The sequence below is a fragment of the Hemitrygon akajei genome, chromosome 17 (genome assembly GCF_048418815.1).
Source record: "Hemitrygon akajei chromosome 17, sHemAka1.3, whole genome shotgun sequence".
Classification (NCBI taxonomy): domain Eukaryota; kingdom Metazoa; phylum Chordata; class Chondrichthyes; order Myliobatiformes; family Dasyatidae; genus Hemitrygon; species Hemitrygon akajei.
The window spans coordinates 3154237-3181582 of NC_133140.1; the positions used below are offsets into that span (position 1 = coordinate 3154237).

The 27346-nt window shown below is 41.2% G+C and overlaps 1 protein-coding gene across 5 annotated transcripts in view; it reads right to left on the reverse strand.

Annotated features, from left to right (window-relative positions):
- Window positions 1–27346, reverse strand: part of LOC140740442 (dynein axonemal assembly factor 1-like) — a 186088-nt gene that overhangs the window by 127657 nt on the left and 31085 nt on the right. For all 5 annotated transcript variants that reach the window (XM_073069579.1, XM_073069576.1, XM_073069580.1 and 2 more), the window contains 2 exons: window positions 22016–22172; window positions 8894–8967 (listed from right to left, as the gene is read on the reverse strand). In XM_073069579.1, the coding sequence (XP_072925680.1) occupies window positions 8894–8967; window positions 22016–22172 (231 nt within the window). The remainder of the gene's footprint in view (window positions 1–8893; window positions 8968–22015; window positions 22173–27346) is intronic.

Genomic DNA, 27346 nt, shown 5'->3' on the forward strand with positions numbered 1-27346 from the left:
ACAGATTGCAGATGAAGCCAAGTCTGTGAGTATATTTAAAACAGAAGTTGACAAATTCCTGATTGGTCAGGGTATCAAGGTATATGGTGAGACGGCACATGTATGGTGTTGAATGGGATCTAGGATCAGCCATGATGAATGGGCGGAGTGAACTCAATGGGCTGAATGGCCTAAGTCTGCTCCTATGGCTTATGGACTTTTGGTCTAACAATGTAACAATGAGAAGAAGGCATGCCCTGGGTGATGGGGATCCTTAATAATGTACATCACCTTTCTGAGGTACTGTTCCTTCAAGAGGTTTTGGATACTACAGAGGCTAGTACCCAAGATGGAGCTGTCTAATTTTATGACTTTCTGTAGCATGATCCTGTGCAGAAGCCTCCGCCCCCCCCCCCCCCTCCATACCGGACAGTAATTCAAGCCTGTCAGAATGCTCTCCATAGTACATCTATGCATAGTTGGATGCATCAGCAAGGGAGATGAGGCTGAGTACAGGGCTACGATGGGAAACTTTGTCACATGGTGCGAGCAGAATCATCTGCAGCTTAATGTGAAAAAGACTAAGGAGCTGGTGGTGGACCTGAGGAGGGCTAAGGCACCAGTGACGCCTGTTTCCATTCAAGAGGTCAGTGTGGACATAATGGAGGATTACAAATACCCGGGGATACGAATGGACAATAAACTGGACTGGTCAAAGAACACTGAGGCTGTCTACAAGAAGGGTCAGAGCTGTCTCTATTTCCTGAGGAGATTGAGGTCCTTTAACATCTGCCGGACGATGCTGAGGATGTTCTACGAGGCTGTGGTGGCCAGTGCGATCATGTTTGCTGTTGTGTGCTGGGGCAGCAGGCTGAGGGTAGCAGACACCAACAAAATCAACTAACTCATTCGTAAGGCCAGTGATGTTGTGGGGGTGGAAATGGACTCTCCTGACGGTGGTGTCTGAAAAGAGGATGCTGTCCAAGTTGCATGCCATCTTGGACAATGACTCCCATCCACTCCATAATGATCAGAGATTAAGGGAGCTAGGGCTTTACTCTTTGGAGAGAAGGAGGATGAGAGGAGACATGATAGAGGTGTACAAGATATTAAGAGGAATAGACAGAGTGGACAGTCAGTGCCTCTTCCCCAGGACACCTCTGCTCAGTACAAGAGGACGTGGCTTTAAGGTAAGGGGAGGGAAGTTCAAGGGGGATATTAGAGGAAGGTTTTTCACTCAGAGAGTGGTTGGCGGAAAACATTGATCAAGCCCAGCATGTCAAGCTCACAAAATGGTGAATAGAGGGTCTTCACAGAATGGCAGCTTCCATCCCCAAGCATGCGGCAAAACAAAGACAATTAGTCTGTTTCCACTGTCCTTGATTCATTTGAACTCACTGATTTGTAGATTGTCATTCTTTCTGTCCAACAGATCAATGAATGCTACCTCAATAATTTGTTCTTGTTTATCACCATTTATTTTTATATATTTCATATTAAAATTGATAGCAATATTTTATGTATTGCATTGTACTGCTGACACAAAATAACAACTTTCATGACAAATGTCAATGATAATAAACCTGTTATCAAATACATCAAAGATTTAATAGCAAGCTTACTGTGACGGCGAGAAAATAAAACAGAAAGAGGAGCAAAATATCATAAGGCATTTTTAGAGTTTTAGAAAGAGGAGTGGAATATACAAAGCAATGTGCCTTTTAGTCTTACAATCAGATGTAAAAACATATTATAATATTACTCTCACTGATATAAGCTGCAGCAGAGGATTTTTGTGGTATAAAATATAATTAGAAATAATAAACATGAAAAATTCTACAGATGGTGGAAATCCAAAGCAAAACACACACAAAAATGCTGGAGGAACTCAGCAGGTCAGATAGAATCTATGGAAATAAATTAAACAGTCTATGTGTCGGCCCAAGACCTTTATTCAGGGCTGAAAAGAAAGGGGAAAGACACCCAAATAAAAAGGTGGGGGGAGGTGAAGGAGGGTAGTTAGAAGGTAAAGGTGAAGCCAGGTGGGTGAGAAAGGTAAAGGGAGAAGAAAGAATCTGACAGGAGAGGAGAATGGACATTAGAGAAAGGGAAGGAGTAGGGGATCCAGGAGGAGTGATATGCAGGTGAGAAGAGGTAAAAGGCCAGAGTGGGGAATAGAGCAAGAGACACGGGGAAGGAAAAAAATTATCAGGAGAAATCAATATTAATGCCACCAGGTTAAAGGATACCATACAGCATACAATGTGTTTCCACCCTGATAGAGGCCTCATCTTGGCACAAGAGGAGGCCATAGAATAACTTGTCTGACTGGGAATGGGAATCAGATTTTAAATGTTTGGCCACAAGGAAGTTCTGCTTTTGGCAGATAGAGTGGAGGGACTTGCTGAAGTAGTAGCCCAATTTATGGCAGGTGCCCCCAATGCAGAAGAGGACACATCAGGAGCACCGGACACAATTTACGATCACATCAGATTTGCAGGTGAAGTGTGCCTCATCTGAAAGGACTGCAGTGGCCCTGCATGGAGATGAGGTACAAGATGAATGGGCAGGTGAAGCACTTAGGCCACTTACAGGAGGGAGACTAAAGCAGAGGGATGAATGGACAAGGGATGAAACACAAGGGAGTAAAACCTGCAGAAAGCAGGGGATAGGTAAAAATATTTTTTAGTAGTAGGATCCCTTTGGAGATGGCAGAAGTTGTGGAGGATGATATATTGGATGTGAAGGCTCATGGGGTGGTAGGTAAGGACAAGAGAAACTCTATCACTGTTAGGGTAGCCGGAAGATGAAGTGAACACGGAAGTTTGAGAAACGGAGGAGTTGCTTTGATGTCCTGGAAAGGAAAGACACATCTTGGGAATAGATGTGGCAGAGGCAAAGGAACTGAGAAAAGAGAATAGCATTTTTACAAGATGGGAAGAGGTATAGAAACATAGAAAATCTACAGCACAATACAACCCTTTTGGCCCACAAAGCTGTGCTGAACATGTCCTTACCTTAGAAATTACCTAGGGTTACTCATATCCCATTTTCCTAAGCTCCATGTACCTGTCCAGGAGTCTCTTAAAAGGCCCTATCGTATCCACCTCCACCACCATCACCTGCAGCCCATTACACACACGCTCTGCGCAAAATCTTACCCCTGACATCTCCTCTAAACCTACTTCCAAGCGCCTTAAAACTGTGGCCTCTCATGCTAGCCATTTTAGCCCTGGGAAAAAGCCTCTATCCACACAATCAGTGCCTCTCATCATCTTCTATACCTCTATCAGGTCACCTCTCATCCTCCGTCGCTCCAAGAAAAAAAGGCCAAATTCACCCAATTAATTCTCATAAGGCATGCTCCGCAATCCATGCAACATCTTGTAAATCTCCTCTGCACCCTTTCTAAGGTTTCCACATCCTTCCTCGCCCAGAGGCGACCAGAAGTGAGCACAGTACTCAAGTGGTATACTATTCCATTGTATAGTCAAGATAACAATGGGAATCAGTAGGTTTACATAAGATGTCAGTCGACAGTTTGTCTCCAGAGATGGAGAAAGAGAGATTGAGAAAGAGGAGGAAGGTGTCAGAAACAAATTTAAGGGCAGGATGGATGTTAAGAGGCAAAGCTGATGAAATTGACGAGCTCATCATGGGTGCATGAAACAGCACCAATGTAGTCATCTATGTAGCAGAGGAAGAGTTGGGGGGTATTACTGGGGAAGGCTTGGAACATGGACTATTCTACATAGCTACAAAAAGGCAGGCATAGTAGAGGCTAATGCAGGAGCCCATGGCTAGCCCTCAAGTCTGGAGAAATTGGGAGAAGCTGAAGGAAAAATTGTTGAGAGTGAAGCCCAGTTCTGCCAGATGGAGGAGGGTGGTGGAGGGAAATATGTCGGCTCTTTTGTCAAGACAGAAGCAAAGAGCTTTGAGGCTTTCTCGATGGGGGATTGATGTACAGGGACTGAACATCCATCATGAAAATGAGGCACACAGGGCAAGGAATTGAAAGTTACTGAGGAGATGAAGCGCGTAAGAAGTCCCGCAGATTTAGGTGGGAAGGGACTGAACCAAGTGGGATAGAATGCAAGAAAAGTAAGAGGACACATTCAATGGGGAAGGAGCAGGAAGTACCAATAGAGAGGCCACATCAGGAGCACAGGACACAAAGATCCCAGCAGATTCACAGCTGACATGTTGCTTCACCTAGAAGGAGTGTTTGGGGCCGTGAATGGAAGTGAGGGAGGAGTTGAATTCGTAGGTGTAGAACTTAGGCCACTTGCAGGGATAAGTGCTGAAAGGGAGGTTAGTGGGCTGAATGAATGGACAAGGGAATCGCGGAGGGAGCCCTTAATTTGAAATGTTTTGAGATAGATAGATAGATAGATAGATACTTTATTCATCCCCATGGGGAAATTCAACTTTTTTTTCCAATGTCCCATACACTTGTTGTAGCAAAACTAATTACATACAATACTTAACTCAGTAAAAAATATGATATGCATCTAAATCACTATCTCAAAAAGCATTAATAATAGCTTTTAAAAAGTTCTTAAGTCCTGGCGGTTGAATTGTAAAGCCTAATGGCATTGGGGAGTATTGACCTCTTCATCCTGTCTGAGGAGCATTGCATCGATAGTAACCTGTCGCTGAAACTGCTTCTCTGTCTCTGGATGGTGCTATGTAGAGGATGTTCAGAGTTTTCCATAATTGACCGTAGCCTACTCAGCGCCCTTCGCTCAGCTACCGATGTTAAACTCTCCAGCACTTTGCCCACAACAGAGCCCGCCTTCCTTACCAGCTTATTAAGACGTGAGGCGTCCCTCTTCTTAATGCTTCCTCCCCAACACGCCACCACAAAGAAGAGGGCGCTCTCCACAACTGACCTATAGAACATCTTCAGCATCTCACTACAGACATTGAATGACGCCAACCTTCTAAGGAAGTACAGTCGACTCTGTGCCTTCCTGCACAAGGCATCTGTGTTGGCAGTCCAGTCTAGCTTCTCGTCTAACTGTACTCCCAGATACTTGTAGGTCTTAACCTGCTCCACACATTCTCCATTAATGATCACTGGCTCCATATGAGGCCTAGATCTCCTAAAGTCCACCACCATCTCCTTGGTCTTGGTGATATTGAGATGCAGGTAGTTTGAGATTACACCATATCACAAAGTCCTGTATCAGTTTCCTATACTCCTCCTCCTGTCCATTCCTGACACACCCCACTATGGCCGTGTCATCAGCGAACTTCTGCACATGGCAGGACTCCAAGTTATATATGTCTTCATTTTATTGAAAGTAAGATGTGCTATGAGTAAGATATGGATGGATGAATCAGAATCAGATTTATTATCACTAACATATGTTGCGGCAGCAGTACATGCAATCCATAAAATTTACTAAAAACTACTAAGAAATACCCTTAGAATGTAAGACCATATATTTTGGGTATATACCTCAAGAATGGTTGAAAAGAGATAAATATTTAATGAAAGCAACACACACAAAATGCTGGTGGAACACAGCAAGCCAAGCAGTATCTATAGGGAGAAGCACAGTGCTTCTCCCTATAGATGCTGCCTGGCCTGCTGTGTTCCACCAGCATTTTGTGTGTGTTGTTTGAATTTCCAGCATCTGCAGATTTCCTCGAGTTTGCTTTTGAAATATTTAATGAATATACTGTTGGTGGCTGGTAAAAAGACTCTTACTAGGAAATGGTTATCACAGGAGATCCCAACTTTAAATGCATGGATGGAAATTACAATGGATATTTACAAAATGGAGAAGATAACAGCATAACAGAAGATAAACAGCATCTGTTAATCATAAGTTGTAACAATTTGATTCATATTGGGAAAATGGTTTAACTACATAACGCCTCATAGGCCTGATTTTATCCTCACAAATCAATGAATCTGTTGTTAAAAAAATTCACTCCCTACTTGTACATAGTTTTCTCCTTTTGCTTGTTCTTTCTTTCCTCTCTTTTCTATAAGTGTATACCTCAGATAAATATTATGTGGAGATTTGCAGCATATATAATATATATGTACATATGATATATATTTCCATACATCTTATGTAAATGTTTGTTTGATGATGAACTTCAATAAAAATAAATGTTAAAAATTAAAAAAAAAGAAATGTGCAAAATAGTAAGGTAGTGATCATGGACTATTCAGATTATGGAGGGGAAGAAGTTGCCCCTAAAATATTTAGAGTGTGCCTTCAGGCTCCTGTACCTCCTCCCTTATGGTATTAATGAGTAGAAGGCATGTCCTGGATATTGAGGATCCTTAAAGATGAATGCTTACCTTTTTGAAAAAGATGGTGGAGAGGCTGCAGCCCATGATGGAGTTGGCTGAGTTGACAACAATTTTCAGCCTTTTTAGACACTGTCTCTCCACAGTACTTCAAGTCATAGAGCACTACAGCAGAGAAATGGGCATTTTGGCTCATCTACTCTGTGCTAGCCTGTTTTTCCTGTACTGGGTCCACAGGCCTCCATACCCATCTCATCTACATACCTATCCAAACATCTCTTGAATGTTGAACCCTTATTTAGCCCTTCCACTCTCAACTCATTTCACACTCATGCCATCCTCTGAGTGAAGTAGATCTCCTTCAGATTCCTCTGAAATATTTCATCTTTCACTCTAGTTCCAGTTTCACCCAATCTGATGGGAAATTGCCTGCATAAAGTCACCCTGTCTATAGCTCTCACAATTTGGGATCTTCCTTCATGCACATGCGCTTCAAGAAATAAAGACCTAACTGATTCAACCCATCCCTGTAACTTAGGTCTTCAAGTTCTGGCAACATCCCTGTAAATTTTCTACGCATTTCTTCAAACTTATTGATCTTTCCTGTAAGTAGATGACCAAAACCACACAAAATACAACTTCACCAACTCAATGCTCTGAATTATGAAGGATGATGTCCTAAGAGCTCTTTTTACAACCCTATCTATCTGTTTGCCACTTTTAAGGAATTATGGATGTTTTCCCAAGTACCTTTGTTCCATTGCACACCTCAATACCCTACGATTTACTGTGTATGTCTTACTCAGGTCTCCCAAAGTGCAACAGCTCACATTTGTCTGCATTAAATTCTATCTGCCATTTTAGCCCATTTTGCAGCTCGTTCAAACCACTTTGCAAGCTTTGACATCCTTCCTCACTGACCACTACACCTCCATTCATAATGTCATCAAAAATTTGCAGATCCAATTTACCACAATGTCAAGATCATTTATATAGATAATGCCTAGACAGAGTAGATCTGGAAAGGATGCTTCCTATAGTGGGTGAGTCTAGGACAAGAGGGCACAGCCTCAAGATGAAGGGATATCCATTTAAAACAGAGATGCAGAGGAATTTATTTAGCCAGAGGGTGGTGAATTTGTGGGATTTATTACCACAGGGAGCTGTGGAGGCCAGGTTATCGTATGTATTTAAGGCAGAGACTGACAGGTTCTGATTAGACACAGCATCAAAGGTTACAAGGAGAAGGCTAGGGAATGGGGTTGAACAGAGAAAAAAAGATCAGACATAATTGAATGGCTGAGCAGACTCGGTGGGACAAATAGCCTAATTCTGCTCCTATGGTCTTGTAAACAATAGACACAGCACCGGTCCCTGAAGCACACCACTAGTCACAGGACTCCAGTCAGAGAAACAACTCTATTACAACTCTCAGGCTTGACCTGCTGAACTAACATTCAATCCAATTGACTACATCCTGAATGCCAAGCAACTTGACAGCTTTCTGGACCAGCATCCCATGTTGGACTTACTAGTGTCCATGTAGACAGCATCCACTTCGTTTCCTTCATCAACCTCCTTGGTAACCTCCTCAAAAAACTCTAAGATTGGTTAGACATGGCCTGCCATATACAAAACCATGTTGATGATCTGTAATCAAGCCCTGTATATCCAACTACTTAGATATCTTGCCCTCCAAAACACCTTCCAATAATTTACCAATGACTTAAGTGAGGCTTACTGACCTAACATTTTCTAGCTTACTCTCAGAGCCTTTCTTAAACAACAGAACCACTAGAGTCTTTGAAGACATACCAAAACTCCTTAACTGCCCAATGAAATACGACCACTGGCACGCCTTCTTCGTAATTGCATCAAAATGTTAGGCCAGGATGGATGTTCAGAGGAACTTGAAGCTCACCCTTTCCACTGCAGACCCTTCAATGAAAACCATTGTGCATTCTCACAATTTCTCCTGCCTGAAATCAATAATCAATCTCTAGGTCTAATGTTTGTTATTGAGATATGACTCCCATGCACACCTTCTCATCAACATCTAAGATTCTGCCAACAAGTTTTGTCATTGATGAATTTATAGATGACATTTGTACTTATCCTAGCCACAGAGACATGAGAGTAGAATGACCAGAGCAGTTATTACATCAGTTCCAGTTCTGATGAAATATCATTTACCTGAACCCATTATCTCTGTTACTCTCTCCAAAGATGCTACCTGATCTGCTGATTTTCTCCAGTTATTTATTTCTATATTTATTGCAGGCTCCTAGCAACCTTTTTTTTTTTGCTTATATGTTACAGAAACTGCAGTTCCCTACAAGTACAATTTGATTGCAATGCTGCATCTGGTTCCAGCTTTCACGGCCAAATTCAGCTACAGATTCAAATCGCCTGTCAGACTTTCAGTAATCACTCAACTTTTATTGCCAGATTAAGCAGAAGACAGGAGCTCCACAACACAAGCAGGATTGTAGACCACATTATTGACAATGTGTGTTGGCAATGTCATTTAACTAAAATGAATGGCCTGAAAGATGGAGTAAGGGGATGCACCATAATTCTCCATAGAAGCAGCTGCGTGGCAGAGTAAACATCAATTCAAAGGACTGCTGCCATCCTACCCACCTTGGAATTCTCTAGTTTCCATATGTGGCTTCCTGTCACCCATGCCTAGTATGGTGACTGGTAGGACAACTGAGCTGTGATTTAAACAACAAAAGGAATATTAGAACATGATTAAATTCTAAAAATACAAAAATATATAAAATACAGTATGCTGGAAACCTTCAGCAAATCAGACAGCTATGTGAAAAGAAAAACTAAATTAGTTTTAGGTCCAAGATCTTTAAAAACTAGGAAAGAGAAAAGTCAAGTTAAAGTTTCAAGTTTCATAGAAGGTAACAATAAAGATGCACAGGGCAAAAGGGAATGTCACGATCAGGTGAGGCCAGTGGGGATGGGATGCAGATGCTCTCTGATCAAGTGGGTTAATAAGAGCAATCTTAATATACTAAACAAAGAAGTGTAATGTACAGTCGGCCCTCCTTATCTGCAGATTCCAGATGCGCAGATTCAACCAACCGCGGATCAGGAAAACCGGGAAGTTCTCTCTCCAGCACTCATTGCTTGAGCATGTACAGACTATTTTTTTTTGTCATTATTCCCTAAACAATACAGTATAACAACTATTTACATAGCATTTACAGTGTATTAGGTATTATAAGTAATCTAGAAATGACTTATAAGTACAGGCAGTCCCCGGGTTAAGAATAAGTTCCATTCCTGAGTCCCTCTTTAAGTCGGATTTGAAGTACAAACGGGGATATTCGGTATTATTTAGCGTCAGTTAGTCAAACATTTTTCTTAGTATATAGTACATATTTTACCTTTCTATGCATATAAAACACTTAAGCACATGTATTTTAATCACTTAACCAGTGCGTTGCTTAGTAATAATTGTAGCTTTCATCGGGGCAGGGCCTTTCACATTCTCTATTAAAATTGTTCCGATCGTTGACCGACTGTAGCTTAACGCTTTTCCAATGACCGATGGTGTTTTACCTTTTTCCGACCGCTTTATTACTTCCACCTTATTTTCAATCGCGATCATGACTATTTTCGTGAACAGAAACACTGCAGATTCAGAGCTCCGCCGCCAAGTGCTAACGTCCACTGCACGGAAACATGTTAAATAAAGTCCGGGGTGCCGCTGGGTCCTAAAGACCACCTCACTGATACATGTTAAATAAGGGACTTGAGCATCCACGAATTTTGGTATCCACGGGGGGGTCCCGGAACCAATCCCCTGCAGATAAGGAGGGTTGACTGTACTGCATTATACACAGCTGTGGGATACGTCCAGCAAGCAAGGCTGTGTTGTTAACCTTTTCATTCTCAGAATCATCCTCGTGAACCTCCTCCAATATATACATCCTTTCTGAGATAAGGGGCCCAAAACTGTTGACAATACTCCAAGTGCGGCCTGACTAGTGTCTTTTAAAGCTTCAGCATTATCTCCTTGTCTTTATATTCTATTCCACTTGAAGTAAATGCCAACATTGCTTCTTAGCTTCTTTACCACAGACTCAACCTGTGAAATAACCTTCTGGGAGTCTTGGAGGAGGACTCCCAAGTCCCTTTGCACCTCTGATGTTTGATTTTCTCCCCATTTAGTTAATAGTCTACCCTATTGTTCCTTTTACCAAAAATGCATTCTCACACATTTCCCAATACTGTATTCCACCTGCCACTTCTTGTCCATTCTTCCAATTTGTCTGTCCTGCTGCAATTACATTGCTTCCTCAACACTACCTACCCCTCCAACTATCTTGATATCATCTGCAAACTTTGACACAAAGCCATCAATTCCACTATCTAAATCACTGACAATGTGAAAAGTAGCAGTCCTAACACTGACCCCCTGAAGAACACTAGTAATCACTAGCATCCAACCAGAAAAGACTCCCTTTATTCCCACTTGCTACTTCCTGCCTGTCAGCTATTCCTATATCCATGCCAGTATATTTACTGTAAGACCATAGAATTTTATCTTATTAAGCAGGCTCATGTGAAACACCTTATCAAATGCCTTTTGAAAATCCAAGCAAATGACATCCATTGCCTTTGCTTTGTCCACCCTGCTGGTTACTTCCTCGAAGAACTCTAACAGATTTCTCAGGCAAGATTTTCCCTCACAAAAACTATGCTGACTTTTGACTTATTTGACCATTAGTACCCCGAAACCTCATTCTTAATCATGGACCCCAACACTTTCCCAACCATTGAGGTTAGGCTAACTGGCCTATAATTGCCTCTCTTTTGTTTTCTTCTCTTCTTAAATAGTGGAGTGACATTTGCATTTGTCCCTATGTCACCTCTTTTGAAAGATGTAATTCCATCTCGTACCAATAGAGCCGCACCACCACCTATGCCTTCCTGTCTTTATCATGTGTGCATAATAAACAACTTCACTTTCCAGTGAGCAACATAAGCAACTCAGCCAGAACTGGAAACTACAATGGTGAGCTGGTCGCACGTGCTCAGTGCTGAATAGCAGTCCAGAAATAATATGTTCTAGTGTAAGCCCATGCCAGGTTTCTCTTTATTAAGAAAAAACATAGCATGGTGTCAGAAGTTGGAGTGATGTCTAAACACAGAGTAAATGAATACCATGCACGACTGAGAAATAGACTGTGTGAGTACAAAAGGTGCTAGCAGCAAATGACGAAGAGAAGCGGGCCAGCAAGAGAAGATGAGAAGGTAGTGGCGTGACGGCAGCATGCATCGGACACTCCAGGATGAATATCTGTTATCTGTTAAGTAGGATGCCGTGCATATTCCTGATTTGATGGAGACGGACGTGAGAAGCACGGGGGAACATCTGGTGAAACTTCTGACATGCCTGTTTCACTGCCGCTGCTACTGTGTGATCGAAAATCTCCGGAGAGGAAAGCCCCGAATCCTCGGCTTTGCCTATTGCTTGGCGGCTGGGGCCGGGGTCAAAGCGCTGGACAGAGATGGTGCTCGGTCGGAGGCTCGAAGTTTTCGGACTGACTCAGAGTTGGCTGTGGTCGGGTGCTTCCAGAGGCTGCATCGGGATGTTTTGCAGCGCTGGAGGTTCATGGCTGGAATAGTTTTTCTTCCTTCTACCGTCTGCGTGAGATGATGGGCTATCGGGGACTTTGAGACTTTTTTTTTACTGTGCCCATGGTCTGCTCTTTATCAAATTATGGTATTGCTTTGCACTGTTGTAACTATATGTTATAATTATGTGGTTTTTGTTGGTTAGTCTTGGTCTGTCTTGTGTTTCTGTGATATCATACTGGAGGAACATTGTATCATTTCTTAATGCATGCATTACTAAATGACAATAAACGAGGACTGAGTGTCCTCATAATCTAAAAAAAAGCGAGAGAGCTCATTGTTCCTGAAATTCAGCAGTCACCAAATTCATCAAGAAATTTAGGTGAGAGGCTATGAATTCCCATTGTGGATAAGCTAAGTTCTCCCACACCTTTGCAGTTTACCAGCAGTTTAACTGATAACTGGAAACACTTCAAACAGCAATTTAATATACACTTAGCAGTTAATGGAGCGAGAGGGACCGATGAAAACTGTTAAGTGTCTTAGTTCTGCATGTAATTGGTAAAGGGGCTTTAGACATCATAACAGCTTTCAAATTGATGAGACAGTGTTTACAATGAACACTCTGATGACAAAATTTGAGGAGTAAAAACATCATTTTTTTCCGTGACCAGAAACAAGGTGTGAGCTTTGACCAATACTTAGCTGAGCTACACAAACTAAGTCCTGTGAATTTGGAGATTTGTGAAACTCACTAGTTAGAGACAGAATAGTTCACAGTACATCAGATAATGGACTTAGAGAAAAAAGGCTGCGGGAAAAATATTTGAAGCTGGAAGATGCTATGAATATGCGTAGGGCAGCAGAAACCGCACAAGCTAAGGAGGTGCACAGGGCAGACACAACAGTGCACGTTATGAAAACAGAAGAGCAGTGCACAAGGTGTTTCCCAAAGCATCAGCAAAAGCAAAGAGGAACTCTCAAACAGCAAATGTGGAGGTAGTCACATTCCAAAGAAATGTCCTGCTTATGGAAAGTCCTGCAATAATTGTGGGAAGAAGCATCATTCTGCAAAGTACTAAGAAGCTGGAGCTACCAACAGAAAGGTGCATGTGGTTGATGAGGAAATGGAGAAAGTCTTTGTGGATTCTCTACAGACTGCTGGTACTGGTAAAACAGAATGGAATGTTGTGACTGTGAATGAAACAGTAATTCCATTCAAGCTTCACATCGGAGGTGAATCTGTTATTCATGGTTGATTACAAGACTCTCACAGTAAAAAGCAAGATTTACCCAGTGAAGTTAAAAAGCAACACTGGGGAGAATGTTCCAGTAAAGGGGGAAGAGGCTGTATAGTGAACTTCAAGCACAAGGAGCAACAGCTAAAGGCACAGCTGCTAATTGTAGAACAAAGTACAGCCAATATTAGGTCTGAGTGCATGTGAAAAGCTCAACCTTGTGAAAAGAGTTTTTATAGTGGCTTCACAGACCAAAGAGAGCCAACCAAAACTCATGGAAGAGTACGCAGATGTCTTTGAAAGGCTTGGATGATTACCTGGTATACACAAAATTCATATCGATGAGACTGGCTCCTGTTGTCCATGCATGCAGGAAAGTTACATTTGCACTGACAGGCAAACTTAAACAAGAACCAACATGCATGGAATGGATAAATGTCAAACAGAAAATAGAAGAACCAACAGATTGGGTGAGCTCACTGGTCATTATGCAAAAGAAAAATGGAACGTTTCAAATATGTCTAGACTCAAGAGATCTCAATGAAACAATCAAGAAAAGCATTTTATTGTCCTAGGAGCCCAGTGGTTCAGTAAGCTTGACACATCATTATGGTTTTGGCAGCTGAAGCTCAATTAGGCAAGAACGAGACTGTGTACTTTTAACACACCATAGGGAAGATATTTTGCTTTATTTAGCTACTGTATGGGATTCTGTCCACACCAGAAATCTACCATAAATCCATCCCTATGATATTTGAGGACATACCTAATGTCGAGACCATGATAGATGACATCATCACGTGGGGGCCCACCAAGTAAGAACATGATGCACGACTACGATAAGTGCTTGACGTGGCACAGAATGTCAATTTGAAATTAAATAAACTGAATGTGAGTTTGTTGTTAAGACACTAACTTTCATAGGAGATGGCATATTTGAAGAGTGTAATGTGGAAGCAGATTCACAGATTTGGTAAATAAGACAGAAGCCACTGACTATGAATAAGCAGATTAATTATTTACTTACAAACAGTAAAAAATACAACTAAACAACTAAGTCCCAGAGTTACACAGACTGAAAAACTAAATATTCAAAAAACATACTTCGCTAAGAGTACGCAACTTGAGCATACTTTCACAATGGTTCTTCAGCACTGGTTGCAACCTCAGTGTGAAGAGCACATGCAGACAAAACAAAAGAGACTGAGCCTCCCATATGTGCGGTTCTTATATCCCTGAGGTGCCTGAAACTGGACGTCTATGCCACGGCTCACAAGACAACCAATGGGAAAGAGCTGCTGCATATTTCAAATGGGCCAATTGATGACTGGCACGATGGGAGTGGCTTTCAACCAACAAGTAAACTAATCCCCACGTAACAAATAGGGAGTGACGCCTGACCAAAGAAGGATGTCAGCCATTGAGAACATGGAAAGGCCCCAAAACAAAGAGGGGAGACATTTCCGGGGAATGGTGACTTACCTAACTAGATTCATCCCTTCACTGTCACCTGTGTCAACATCACCTTGAGCAGTGTAATGAGTGGATTTGGTCTCAAGAGCAAGAAGTGTGTTTCCAGAATCTTGGCTGATGCGCCCCAGTACAGCCTTGGAGCAGTATTACTGCAGCAGCATGAAGACACATGGTAACCTGTGGCCTATTCATTAAGGGTTTTAAAAAGTGCAGAAGCCAACTATGCACAGAGAGAGAAACTGCTTCTCACCAGCACATATGGATACCATCAGTAGTACATCTATGGACAAGCTTTTGAAGTGGAGGCAGACCATAAACTACTGGTCTCAAATATGTTCAAACAACTGAATGATTATCCCCTAAGGATACAGCGCATGTTGATAAGGCAGCAGAAATATGATGTGAAGGAATCTCAAGGAGGCGCTCATGGCGTGAGGCACACTTTGGCTTTGCTCCATTCCTTTTATTTCTTTTATCTGTAATCACCCTTAAATGCCTAACTTATACCTACACTAAAGGGGGTTTATATTGCAGATATATTCTTCGAGCCTTGATTTTAGTTTGCTGGCAATGTATATTACAGCATGAAAAGCTAAAGATGGGAAAGATTCTAACGGCAACGGCAAAAGTGTTGGTGATGCTAAATCACCATCTAAGCAAGTCCCTCTAAATCTGGATGCAATTTCGAAGCTTCTAGATGAGAAACTAGTTAAAAAACTAGATGCAAAACTCAATGCAAAACTCAGCCAAAAATAATTCTTGCTTGAAGGAATTTTAAAGACGGTTGAAGACAGTATCAAATCGTGTAGACATGAATTTGAACAACAACAAACAATAATTTTAGAGCTCGATGAGGCCGCTCGTCAGAGAGATCGTGGAGCTGAAACTTCGGAACAAAGGTTGTCTTCAACCTTTGTCATCGGACCTCCTGGGGATGATTGTCTGGTCCGACTTGCCCAGCAAAAGGATGTGTTCAGCTTTCAAGGTCTCAAGTTTCACATCGTTGAAGATTTTGGTACTGAAGTTTTGAGGAAGCGGATGTCTTTTGGATCCATGCTGTCAGAGTTTCATCGAAAAGGTTTCGAACGGGTCTTGTTGTTTCCAGCGTGTTTCAGAGTCGTTTTTACTGATAATTCTCAACAATTGTTTAAATCTCCAATTAATGCCCAAAATTTCCTCGAGCAGCAGCATGCTGTTCCAGACTAATCAATGTATTGTATTTTTCATCATTTATTCTTATTTGTCTTTTTTTTAAACTAATAATTAGCTTATAGACCTGGTTCTTCATAATTTGAGGGTCTTTGTTTTCGATCAGTAGTGTAGGTATTTCCTGTATGTCTAGGTAAACGCTCTTTTTCTTTTTCTGTGATTTTGCTCTCTTTATTACTAATCGTTTGATTTTGAAAGTAATTGACTAAAGGATTTGATGTTTGACTATTTGTTTCTCTATAATTTTTATGGGGAAGCATTCAGTTTTTTTTTTAAAAGCTTTTCTTTTTTTTTTCCAAGATGTCGTTCCGCTTTCTTCTTCCCATGAGACCTTACTCCTTTGATATGTCATTTTCATTCAGTTGTGTTTGAAAACAACTGACAACGCGATTTGGCGCTTGATTGTTTTTTTGAAATGTTAGTACAACGATACCCTGTTTTATGCTTTAAACTTTGTCTTTTTTTTTACTATTATTAACCGTTGTAGTCTTATTTTTATGATAATCTTTTTTTGAATATGGGTGGTTTTCTCTTAATCATATATCTTTTGGGCTGCCTTCTTGAGAGATGAGGTTAAATTTATTGTTAGTTTGCTTGCTGGCCATTCTTTGACTTATTTTCGGGCTTTTGTGGGTGAGGGGGGTATTTCTATTTTTATTTTTTACTGTGTCCTTAGGGGATAATCATTCAGTTGTTTGGACATATTTGAGACCAGTAGTTTACGGTCTGTCTCCACTTCAAAAGTTTGTCCATGTTGATAAGGCGGCAGAAATATGATGTGAAGACAAACTACACACTGGGAAAATATATGTTTGCTGTTGATGCGCTGTCTTAAGCGGACAAGAAAAGAGTGACCAAGAGATTAATGCAGATATACAGGCCTATACACCCCCATTCCAATATCTCCTAATAGATCAGTGAAGATTAGGAAAGCAGCAGGGACAAATGAAACAGTGAGAGTACTCTGAAAATGATGGCCAGCAGCTAGGAATGACTGTCCAGTGACTGTCCAGTGTGTATTTGGAATTACTGGGCATGCAGAGCTGAAATGTCAGTAGTGAAAGATACAGTGGTCAAAGTGTATGGGTTTGTGATTCTAGTGCCACTGGAAGGAAATGGTCCAGAAGATATATGAAAGGCATCTCAGTGCAGAAAAATGTAAACGTAGGGCTCATGAACTGATGTGCTGGCCAAGAATGAACCAAGACATCAGCCAGACCACTGCTTCATGTGAAATATGTCTTACCTGCAGTCCAAAGCAGAAAGCAGAACCACTTACACCAGACCTTCTTCCTGGCATGCCACCATTCAAAGTTGGAGTGGATATGATTGATTGCAATGGGAAGAGTCATATTATTGTAATAGACTACTTTCCAAATTACCCAGAGGTTGAAACACTGCAAACAACAACCAGTAAAGCAGTCATTACCTTCCTAAAAGCTGTGTTTGTGAGGCATAGTGTTACAGGTGAAGTAGTATCAGGCAATGGTCCACAATTTTTGAGCTATGAATTTGAGTCCTTTGCCAGTAATTGGGGTTTAGACATAAAACTTCAAGCCCACATCATCTAAAATCTAATTTTCTAGCAGAGAGTTCATCAAGGTAGTGAAGGGCCTCAGCAAGATGGTTGAGAGGATTTCCACAAAAGTCTAATGATTTACAGAGGTGTGCCGTTGTAGAATAGCTTTTCACCGGCCCAAATGCTGATGGACTGATGCATGAAAACCTATTAACAACTAAAGGAGCACACAAGGTCCAATTGACTAAAGTGAAAGGGAAAGAAAAAGAGAAACAGGATCACAACAAGACTACAAAAAGCCTACCAGCCCTGAGCCTAGAGATCAAGTGCGAGTCCTACCTCATGATTTTGGCACATGGTCCCAACAAGGATATGTTCAAGAGATAGTAGCTCCACATTCCTACCAGATCCAGACTGGGTGAGGGACACCTCTGAGATGGAACCATGTGGATCTACAACCACATGCTCTAGCCCATAGCTATGACACATCACCTGCCATACACCAAAGGGGCCAACAGATGTAAAAAAAAACATGTTGATCAGAGTTCTCAGAAAAACACAAATATTAACACAATAAATGAAAGCAATACACCTGTGAAACAAATAGCAACCAAAAGGGATCATTAAACAACCTCAGCGACTGATTGAAAGATGCTGTGTGGATAAGGGACTGCATTGCTCATTACAAGTTGATAATTCAAAAAAAAGGGACCAGCTAAGAATGTAGATATTTTTGTTGGAAAGGATTATTGTTCCTTGTAGGGTTATGAGGACATAGTACTGTGTTAGTTTTTCTTTTAAGGGGAAAGTTGCATTATTATGTATGCATAATAAAGTACTTCAGTTCCCAGTGGGCAATGCGAGTGGTTTCAGACAGAATTGGAAACTATGACAATGAGCTGATCACATACGCTCAGTGCTGAACAGCAGTCCAGTAATAAAATGTTCTAGTGTAAACCCATGCCAAGTTTGTCTTTATTAAGGACACACATAACAAATACCAATTAACCAGTATGTCTTTGAAATGCAGAGGAAACTGGAGTATCTTGAGGAAACCAATGTGCTCATGGGAAGAATGTTCAAACCTCCTTACAGAGGACACAAAACTGAACTCCAAACCCTAATGCCCTGAGCTGTAAGAGCAATGTGCTAACCGCTACACTATTGTGGCGCCCCAGAGGAACCCATGTAGAATATTACATTTATTTCCTGTACTTCTGTTCTCACCACCTCACTTCAAAAGAAGTAGGATAGAGTTCCCTGGTCCTCACCTTCCACCCCACAGCCTCCACATTCAGCAGATCATTTTACCTAAATGCAACTCAATTCCATCACCAGATCTCCTCACATGCCAACAACTAGTTCCATCTCACAGTATTTTCCCAAATAACCACAAGAAATGTCTGTTCCCTTTCCACTGTACAGAGATCTAAAACAGTCTTTCCAGGTGAAGTAGCACTTCTACCAGTCTGGTATAAAGCATTGAAACTGTGGTCTGCTTACTAAAGATATCATCCACAGATTATGAGACCACATTGAACAGGATCTGCATTGACAAACATGAGAAAGTCTGCAGATGCTGAAAATACAAGCAACACACACATGCACACAAAATGCTGGAGGAACTCAGCAGGTCAGGCAGTTTCTATGGAAAAGAGTAAACAGTCAACATTTTGGGCTGAGACCCTTCATCAGGATCTGTATTCAGTTCCCAAAAGTGATCCTGAGCTTCCTATTGCACACTATTCTCATTCTTCATCCCACATCCACTTGGATCCATCTGCCTGTGATCTCCTACACAATTTTAATGAAGCCCAACACCATTTCAGAAAAAGCTACCCATTTTCCACCTGGACAAATTACAGTCTTTCAGAATCAATGTTGTAAAATACAACTTCTGGTGACACACTTCCTTTTCGTTTTTTCACTGGTCATTTTGCAGTGGTATTGGCTCAGCTTTTCTGTCTCCACTTACACCATCTGATCTGCTGCAAGTCCGACAAACCAGCATTTCACCAAATATTACACTTACTTTGTTCTATCACCTTCAAACTGCCCTTGTCAACTACATTACCTCTACAACTTTTCCCATGGAAACCCTGTCCTCACTCTATCACAAGTACCCTTCACCCACTTCTTGGCAACTTAAAATTAACAATTTTCTCTCTTTCCATTTTCTAAAGGGTTTCAATCTGAAATATTTTTCCTTCCACAGGTGATGTCTGGCCTATTGAGTATTTCCAGCATTTGCTGGGTTTTAATTCATTCTCATTTGTTACCTGCAGACAAGAATTCCAATAGTTTCCTCGCCGATTCCCTCATACTACTTTCTTCAGAGCCACATGCTTCAGAGATGACTTGTGCCCAAGTCTTGTTCCTTCATTTCTCCTGTGTTCAATGACTTGTATCAACTCCTGCTCAATGATTTAGTTTTCAAATTCCCATTATTGGCCCATGCCCATCCCATTTCCTTTCTCTATAAGCTCTTCCCATCCTCCAAAGTGTTTTGACAGACAGACAGACATACTTTATAGATCCCGAGGGAAATTGGGTTTCGTTACAGCCGCGCCAACCAAGAATTGTGTAGAAATATAGCAATATAAAACCGTAAATAATTAAATAATAATAAGTTTATCATGCCAAGTGGCAATAAGTCCGGGACCAGCCTATTGGTGTCTGACACTCCAAGGGAGGAGTTGTAAAGTTTGATGGCCACAGATGGGAATGACTTCCTATGACGCTCAATGTTATATCTCAGTGGAATGAGTCTCTGGCTGAATGTACTCCTGTGCTTAACCAGTACATTATGGCGTGGATGGGAGTCATTGTCCAAGACGGCATGCAACTTGGACAGCATCCTCTTTTCAGACACCACCATCAGAGAGTCCAGTTCCACCCCCACAACATCACTGGCCTTACAAATAAGTTTGTTGATTCTGTTGGTGTCTGCTACCCTCAGCCTACTGCCCCAGCACACAACAGCAAACATGATAGCACTGTCCACCACAGCCTCGTAGAACATCCTCAGCTTCATCCAGCAGATGTTAAAGGACCTCAGTCTTCTTAGGAAATAGAGACGGCTCTGACCCTTCTTGTAGACAGCCTCAGTGTTCTTTGACCAGTCCAGTTTATTGTCAATTCATATCCCCAGGTAACTGTAATCCTCCACCATGTCCACACTGACCCCTTGGATGGAAACAGGGGTCACCAGTGCCTTAGCCCTCCTCAGGTCCACCACAAGCTCCTTAGTCTTTTTCACATTCCTTCAATTAGAAATCCCAGACTGTCTGCTCACATTTATTGATGATGTTTACAACTAACAAAACTAAACCTTCTAAGTTTCTATCCCTATATCTGACCACCTTTCTATCTCTGCGCTCTTTTCAAACCACTCATTGACCAATTGCTTACTCATCTACCCAAACACAGCATTATGTTAAATTTGGTTTGACAAAACCACTGTAAAGTGTCCCAAGGTGTTTTATTTCACCAAAGTCATAATATAAAAACATATTCATTGTTGTCAATGGTAGAATGCCATTCCCCAACAAAGGATTCGTAAAACACGTAAACAGTGCGTGTGACTAAATGTAACTCTTCTCCGTTATTCATTCCACCTCAGTTGGAGATGCTGCATGCAAATTTTTTCTCAATTTCTTATCAGGACTTAGCCATTATAGGCAATGCCACCACTTATCACCCATTGCTAACTGCCCTTGGGGAGGTGGTGGTGAGCCATCTTGAACAAGTACTGTCATCAACAGGTAAGTACTCCAACAATGCTGAAGGGTAAGAATTTTCAGTTCTATAACATGCAAATATGAAGAAAGAACCACTGACTTCCAAGTCAAAATGGTGTGTGTCTTCAAAGAGAGGCCTGAAACTGATGGTGCTCCATGCACTTGTTGCGCTCATACTCCTTGGTATTCAAGATCTGGGAAAAGAGCCAAGGGCAATGACAGTAGTGTACTTTATAGCCACTGTGTACCAGTGGTAGAGGGAATAGATACTAAGAGTGATTGATGGTCTCTCAGTAAAGCAGGTTGCTTTCTTCTTTTACACTTAAGAGCTTTTGACACAGAACTCATCTCAGTAAGTAGAGTATGTACCTTTAATCTCCTCATTCATTGTAGATGGTGGAAAGGCCTTGGGTGACAGGATGTGAGCTACTGCGAGGTTCCAAACCTCTGACCTATTCTGTTGAATTTCTTATTAATGGTGTTGTATAGGATATTTACGGTACAGAATGCAGTCAGTAAAATGCCACTCAACAGTAAGAATCAGAGGTTTGACTCTCTCATGTTGAAGATGGCCATTACCTGGAAGCTTTGTGGGGCGAATGTTACTTGCTATTTTTTAAGCCATGTCTGAACATTAGTGAGAGCTTGCAGCAAGTCATTATGGCCAGTTACATTTACTAAGGTAACTTATCTAAATTTCAAAATACATCTCACTTCATCCTCTTTTGCTATACAACTGTAACTTAGAAAACTGATTTAAATAAATATTTAAAGAAATATGATCGTTTGCAAGGCCAAAAGAAAGCTACAGGATAATACGACCATTTGGATGTCTCTTCCAAACCTTGAAAAAGATACATTTTATGGATAAAATGTAACCAACATAACAAGCCATCAAAAAACTTTTGATATTAAAGTGGGACACACTGTACACATTTTGAACCACAGAAACAGTATCTGTGACTTAATAGTAAAAGTGCCTCACCTTGGCTCCAAGTCTTTGGTTTTCTCCTGTTCTGTGGAACCGACAACATTTATCTCCATGACCTTAGTCTCTTCCTTCTCAGACAGATGGTTCCCTGCATATTTCTCATCATTTCTCACCAGATCTGTCCCTTCAGCAGAGGAAATGTGCTCATTGGCTAAAACACAAGATTTTAAAAAGTTGAGATTCATGTGTTTGCTCTATCTCACTTAAATATGCTCTGGTTGCCAAACAAAGAGGGATATGAAATGTTTATGTAAAGTCCCACATCGCAGAGTATTACTGAGGAGTATATGAATGTATCAGCATACATCCAGGAATGGATGAGACAAACAAAGTAATAATTGAGAATGCCGTGAGAAATATTAGCATCACTATGGATCATGTGCATGCAGAAGGGATTAGTTTAATTTGGCATTATGCTCAGCTGAAGGGCCTATTGCTGTACAGTACTGTTCAAAGTTCTATCTAATGTGGGTCTGGGACTTAATTCAGCATGCCATGAAAATCAGGAATTATTTCTGATTTATTAGGGTGTATGGATTATATCATCAACTCCTCCTTTGAGGATGGGATGTACTTAAAGCTTTTCCAAAGGTACTGCTAAGTACTTTTCATTAAGGCATTTGATAAGGTTGGCTGCTACATGTAAAGGCATATGGAATTGTATACTAGCTGATTAATTGGATCCAAAATTGTCTTGATGATTGGAGACAGAAGGCTGTGGTGGAAGAATGGTTTTCTGATTAGTTTATGACTCTTAGTATACTGCAGTGATGGATTCTGGGACAGATTCTTTTGGTGATAAAAATTAACAACTTAAGTGAGAATGTAAGCAGTATGATTAGTATGTTTCAAGATGACATGAAACTGATTGGAGATGCAAATTGCAAGGAAGTTCATCTAAAACAGGATATGAGCAAATAGCAAATTGGGCAAACCATCTGCAGACGGAAATATAATCCCAACAAGTGTGAGGTAATGCCTTTTGAAAAGTCAAATGGGGGAGGACATTAATGGTGAATGATAGGACACATCAGCACATCCCATTTTAGATACGGGGCCCAAAACAGTTCACAATACTCCAAGTGAGGGCTCACCAACACCATATGAATCCTTAACATTACATATTACATCCTTGCTTTTATATGCTAGCCCCCTCAAAATCAATGCTAATATTCCATTATCTTCCTCACCACTGACTCAATCTGCAAATTTACCCTTAGGGAATCCTGCACAAAAGCTCCTAAGTCCCTTTGTACCTCAGATTTTTGAACTTTCTTTCCATTTCAAAAATACTCTATGCTTTTATTTCTTCTACCAAACTGCATGACCATACACTTCCTGAAACTGTATTCCATCTGCCACTTCTTTGCCCATTCTCCTAATTTGTCTAATTCCTCCTGCAGCCTCTCTGATTCCTCAACACTGCCTGCCCCTCTACCTATCTGTGTATCATCCACAAACTTGGTCACAAAACCATCAATTCCCTCATCCAAATCATTGACACATAAAGTGAAAAGTAGTAGTCCCAAGACAGATCCTTGCAGAACACCGCTTGTTACTGGCAGCCAACCAGAAAAGGCTCCCTTTATTCCCATTCTTTACCTCCTGCCAATCAGCCAATGCTTTATCCATGCTAGTATCTTTCCTGTAATACCATGTTCTCTTAACTTGTTAAGCAGTCTCATGTGTGGCACCTTATCAAAGGCCTTCTGAAAATCCAAGTACACAACTTCCACCAATTTTCTGTTGTCTATCCTGTTTGTTATTTCTGCAAAGAATTCCAACAGATTTGTCAGGCAAGATTTTCCCTTATCGAAGCCACGCTGACTATGACTTATTTTATCATGTGCCTCCAAATACCACAAAACCACATCCCTAACAATGGACCCCAACATCTTCCCAACCACTGAGGTCAGACTAACTGTCCCATAATTTCCTTTCTCCTGTCTCTTCCCTCTTGAAGAATGGAGTAACATTTACAATTTTCTAGTCCTCCGGAACCATGCCAGAATCCAATGATTCTTGAAAGACCACTGCTAATGTCTTCACCATCTTTTCAGCCAGGGTTCTTTCAGAACCCTGGGTGTAGACCATCTAATCCAGGTGACTTATCTACCTTCAGACCTTTCAGTTTCCTAAGCATCTTCTCCCCAATAAATGGCAACCACTCACTTCTTGCCCTTGACACACTCGAAATTCCGGCATACTGCTAGTGTCTTCCTCAGTTAAGACTGATGCAAAATACTTATTCAGTTAGTCTATTTCCTTGTCCCCCATTACTACTTCTTCAGCATCATTTTGCAGCAGTCCTATATCTACTCTTGCCTCTCATTTACAATTTATATATCTGAAGAAATTTTTGGTCTTTAATACTATTGCATAGTCTTTGTATTCTATCTTTACCTTTGTAATCTATCTTTATGACTATTATTTTCCTTCTGTTGGTTTTTGAAAGCTTCCCAATCCTCCAACTTCCCACTAATTTTTGCTTTATTAAATGCTCTCTCATTGACTTTTATGTTGACTATGACTTCTCTTGTCAGCCATGGTTACGCATTTCTGCCTTTAGAATAACTCTTCTACTTTGGGATGTATCCATCCTGCACCAAAAACTCCAGCCATTGTCACCCTGCCATCATCCCTTTAGGGTCTCTTCCAATCAATTTAGGCCAGTTCTTCTCTCATTCCTCTTAATTTCCTTTACTCCACTATAGCACTGATACATCTGACTTTAGCTTCTCTTTCTCAAACTGCAGGGTGAACTCTGTCAGATTATAATCACTGTTTTCTAAGGGATTATTTATCTTAAACTCTTTGATTGGTTCCAGTTCATTGCACAACAACTAATCCAGAATAGCTGATCCCCTTGTGGGCTCAACCTCAACAATTCAGGAACAGTTTTCTGAATGGACATTGAACCCATGAACACTACCTCACTACTACTTTCTTTCTATTTTTGCTCTACTTAGTTAACTCACTAATATACACACACACACACACACACTCTCACTCACTCACTCAGGTGGCCAGGCAGCATCTATGGAAAAGAGTATAGTCAATGTTTTGGGCTGAGACCAAAGGTGAGGTGAGAGAAGAGGGAAACACAAGGTGATAGGTGAAACTGGGAAGGGGAGGGGTGAAGTAAAGAGCTGGGAAGTTGATTGGTGAAAGAGACCCAAGCATTTTGTGAGCGTTGATTGGATTTCTAGCATCTGCCGATTTTCTCTAGTTGTATTTAATATATATATACCTATAGTAATTCATAGTTTGTTTCTTTATTATGCTTTGCATTATACTGCTGCTGTAAAGCCAACAATTTTCAAGACACATGCCGATGATATTAAACTCAATTTTGATTCCAGCAGCAATCTAATTTACCCAATCTACCTGCATATTGAGATCCCCCATGACTATCTTAACATTTTCCTTTTGACATATATTTTCTGTCTCCCATTGTAATTTGTAGACCACCTCTTTGCTACTGTTTGAAGGTCTGTATATAACTCCCATCAGGGTCTTTTTACCCTTGCAATTTCTTAGCTCGACCCACAATGATTCTATACTTTCCAATCCTATGTCACCTCTTTCTAAATATTTGATTTCATTTTTTACCAACAGAGCCACCCCACCATCTCTGCCTACCCGGCTGTCCTTTCGATACGATGTGCATTCTTGGACATTAAGCTCCCAGCTAATATCTTTTTTCAGCCACGGTTCAGTAATGCCCACTACATCAAACATGCTAATCTGTAACTGTGCTGCAAGTTCAATTACCTTATTCCATTTACTGCTTGCATTCAACATAGCACTTTCAGTGCTTAATTCATCCTCTTTTTAATTTTGTCTTCCCTTTACATTGCAACTCATCCCGTTGACTGCAGTTTTGTCCTACCATCAAGCTTCTCCTTGCTAGTGGTTTCATTACACACTGTCTCTGCTTGTAAGCCAACCACCCCACTCTCAGTCCTATCACTCCGATTTCCATCCCCTTGCCAAATTAGTTTAAACCTTCTCGAACAGCTCTAGCAAACCTGCCCACCAGGATATTGGTTCCCCTTGGGTTCAGGCGTAACCTGTCCCTTTTCTACAGGTTGTACTCTCCCCAGAAGCGACCCCAATGTTCCAGAAATCTGAACCCCTGTTCCCTGCAACAGTTCCTCAGTCACGCATTCATCTGTCAAGTCATCCTATTTTTTCCCTCACTTGCGCATAGTATAGGAGCAACGCAGAGGTTACTACCCTGGAGGTCCTGCTTCTCAGCTTTTTACCTAGCTCCCTAAAATCTCTCTTCAGGAGCTCCTCTTCTTTCCTACCTACATTATTGGTCCCAATATGTACCAAGACTTCTAGCTGCTCACCCTTCCCCTTTTGAATGTTGTGCATTCGATCCGAAACATCCCTGGCCCTTGCACCTGAGAGGCAACATACCATGCAAGTGTCATCATCGTGCCCATGGAATTTTATCTCTATTCCTCTAACTATGGATGTAATAATGAAAACTATTTGAATGAAAATGTTGGCGTGGATATTAATGAATTTCAAGAGTAGGCACAGTGCATATGAGAGGAACATTTTATATAATGGAACAGGTTCCTATGCAATTTATATTATAGAATATTAGACCATAAGACCATGAAACATAGGAACAGAATTAGGCCATTTGTTCCATTCAAGTCTGCTCTACCATTTCATCATGGATGATCCATTTTTCCTCAGCCCCAATCTCCTGCCTTCTCCCCGTATCCTTTCATGCCCTGACCAATCAGGGATCTATCAACCTCTGCCTTGAATATACATACGGACTTGGCCTCCACGGCTACCTATGGCAACAAATGCCACAGATTCCCCACTCTCTGGCTAAAACTATTTCTCGTCTCCATTCTAAAAGGATGCCCCTCTATTCTGAGGCTGTGTTTTCTGGTCTTAAACTCTCCCACCATAGGAAACATCCTCTCCACATTCACTCTATCATGGCCTTTCACCACTTGATAGGTTTCAATGAGGTCACCCTTCATTCTGCTGAATTCCAATGAAAACAGGCCCAGAGCCATCAAACGCTATTCATGTGACAAGCCTTTCAATGCTGGAATCATCTTCCTGAATTTCCTCGGTTTCAGCACATCCTCTAAGATGAGAGGCCGAAAATTGGTCACAATACTGTAACTGAGGCCTCAGCAGTGCTTTATAAAGTCTCAACATTACATCCATGCTTTTATATTCTAGTCCTCACATTTGCCTTCCTCACCACAGACTCAACCTGCAAATTAACCTTTAGGGAATCCTGGACAAGCACTCCCAAGTCCCTTTGCACCTCCATTTTTGTAT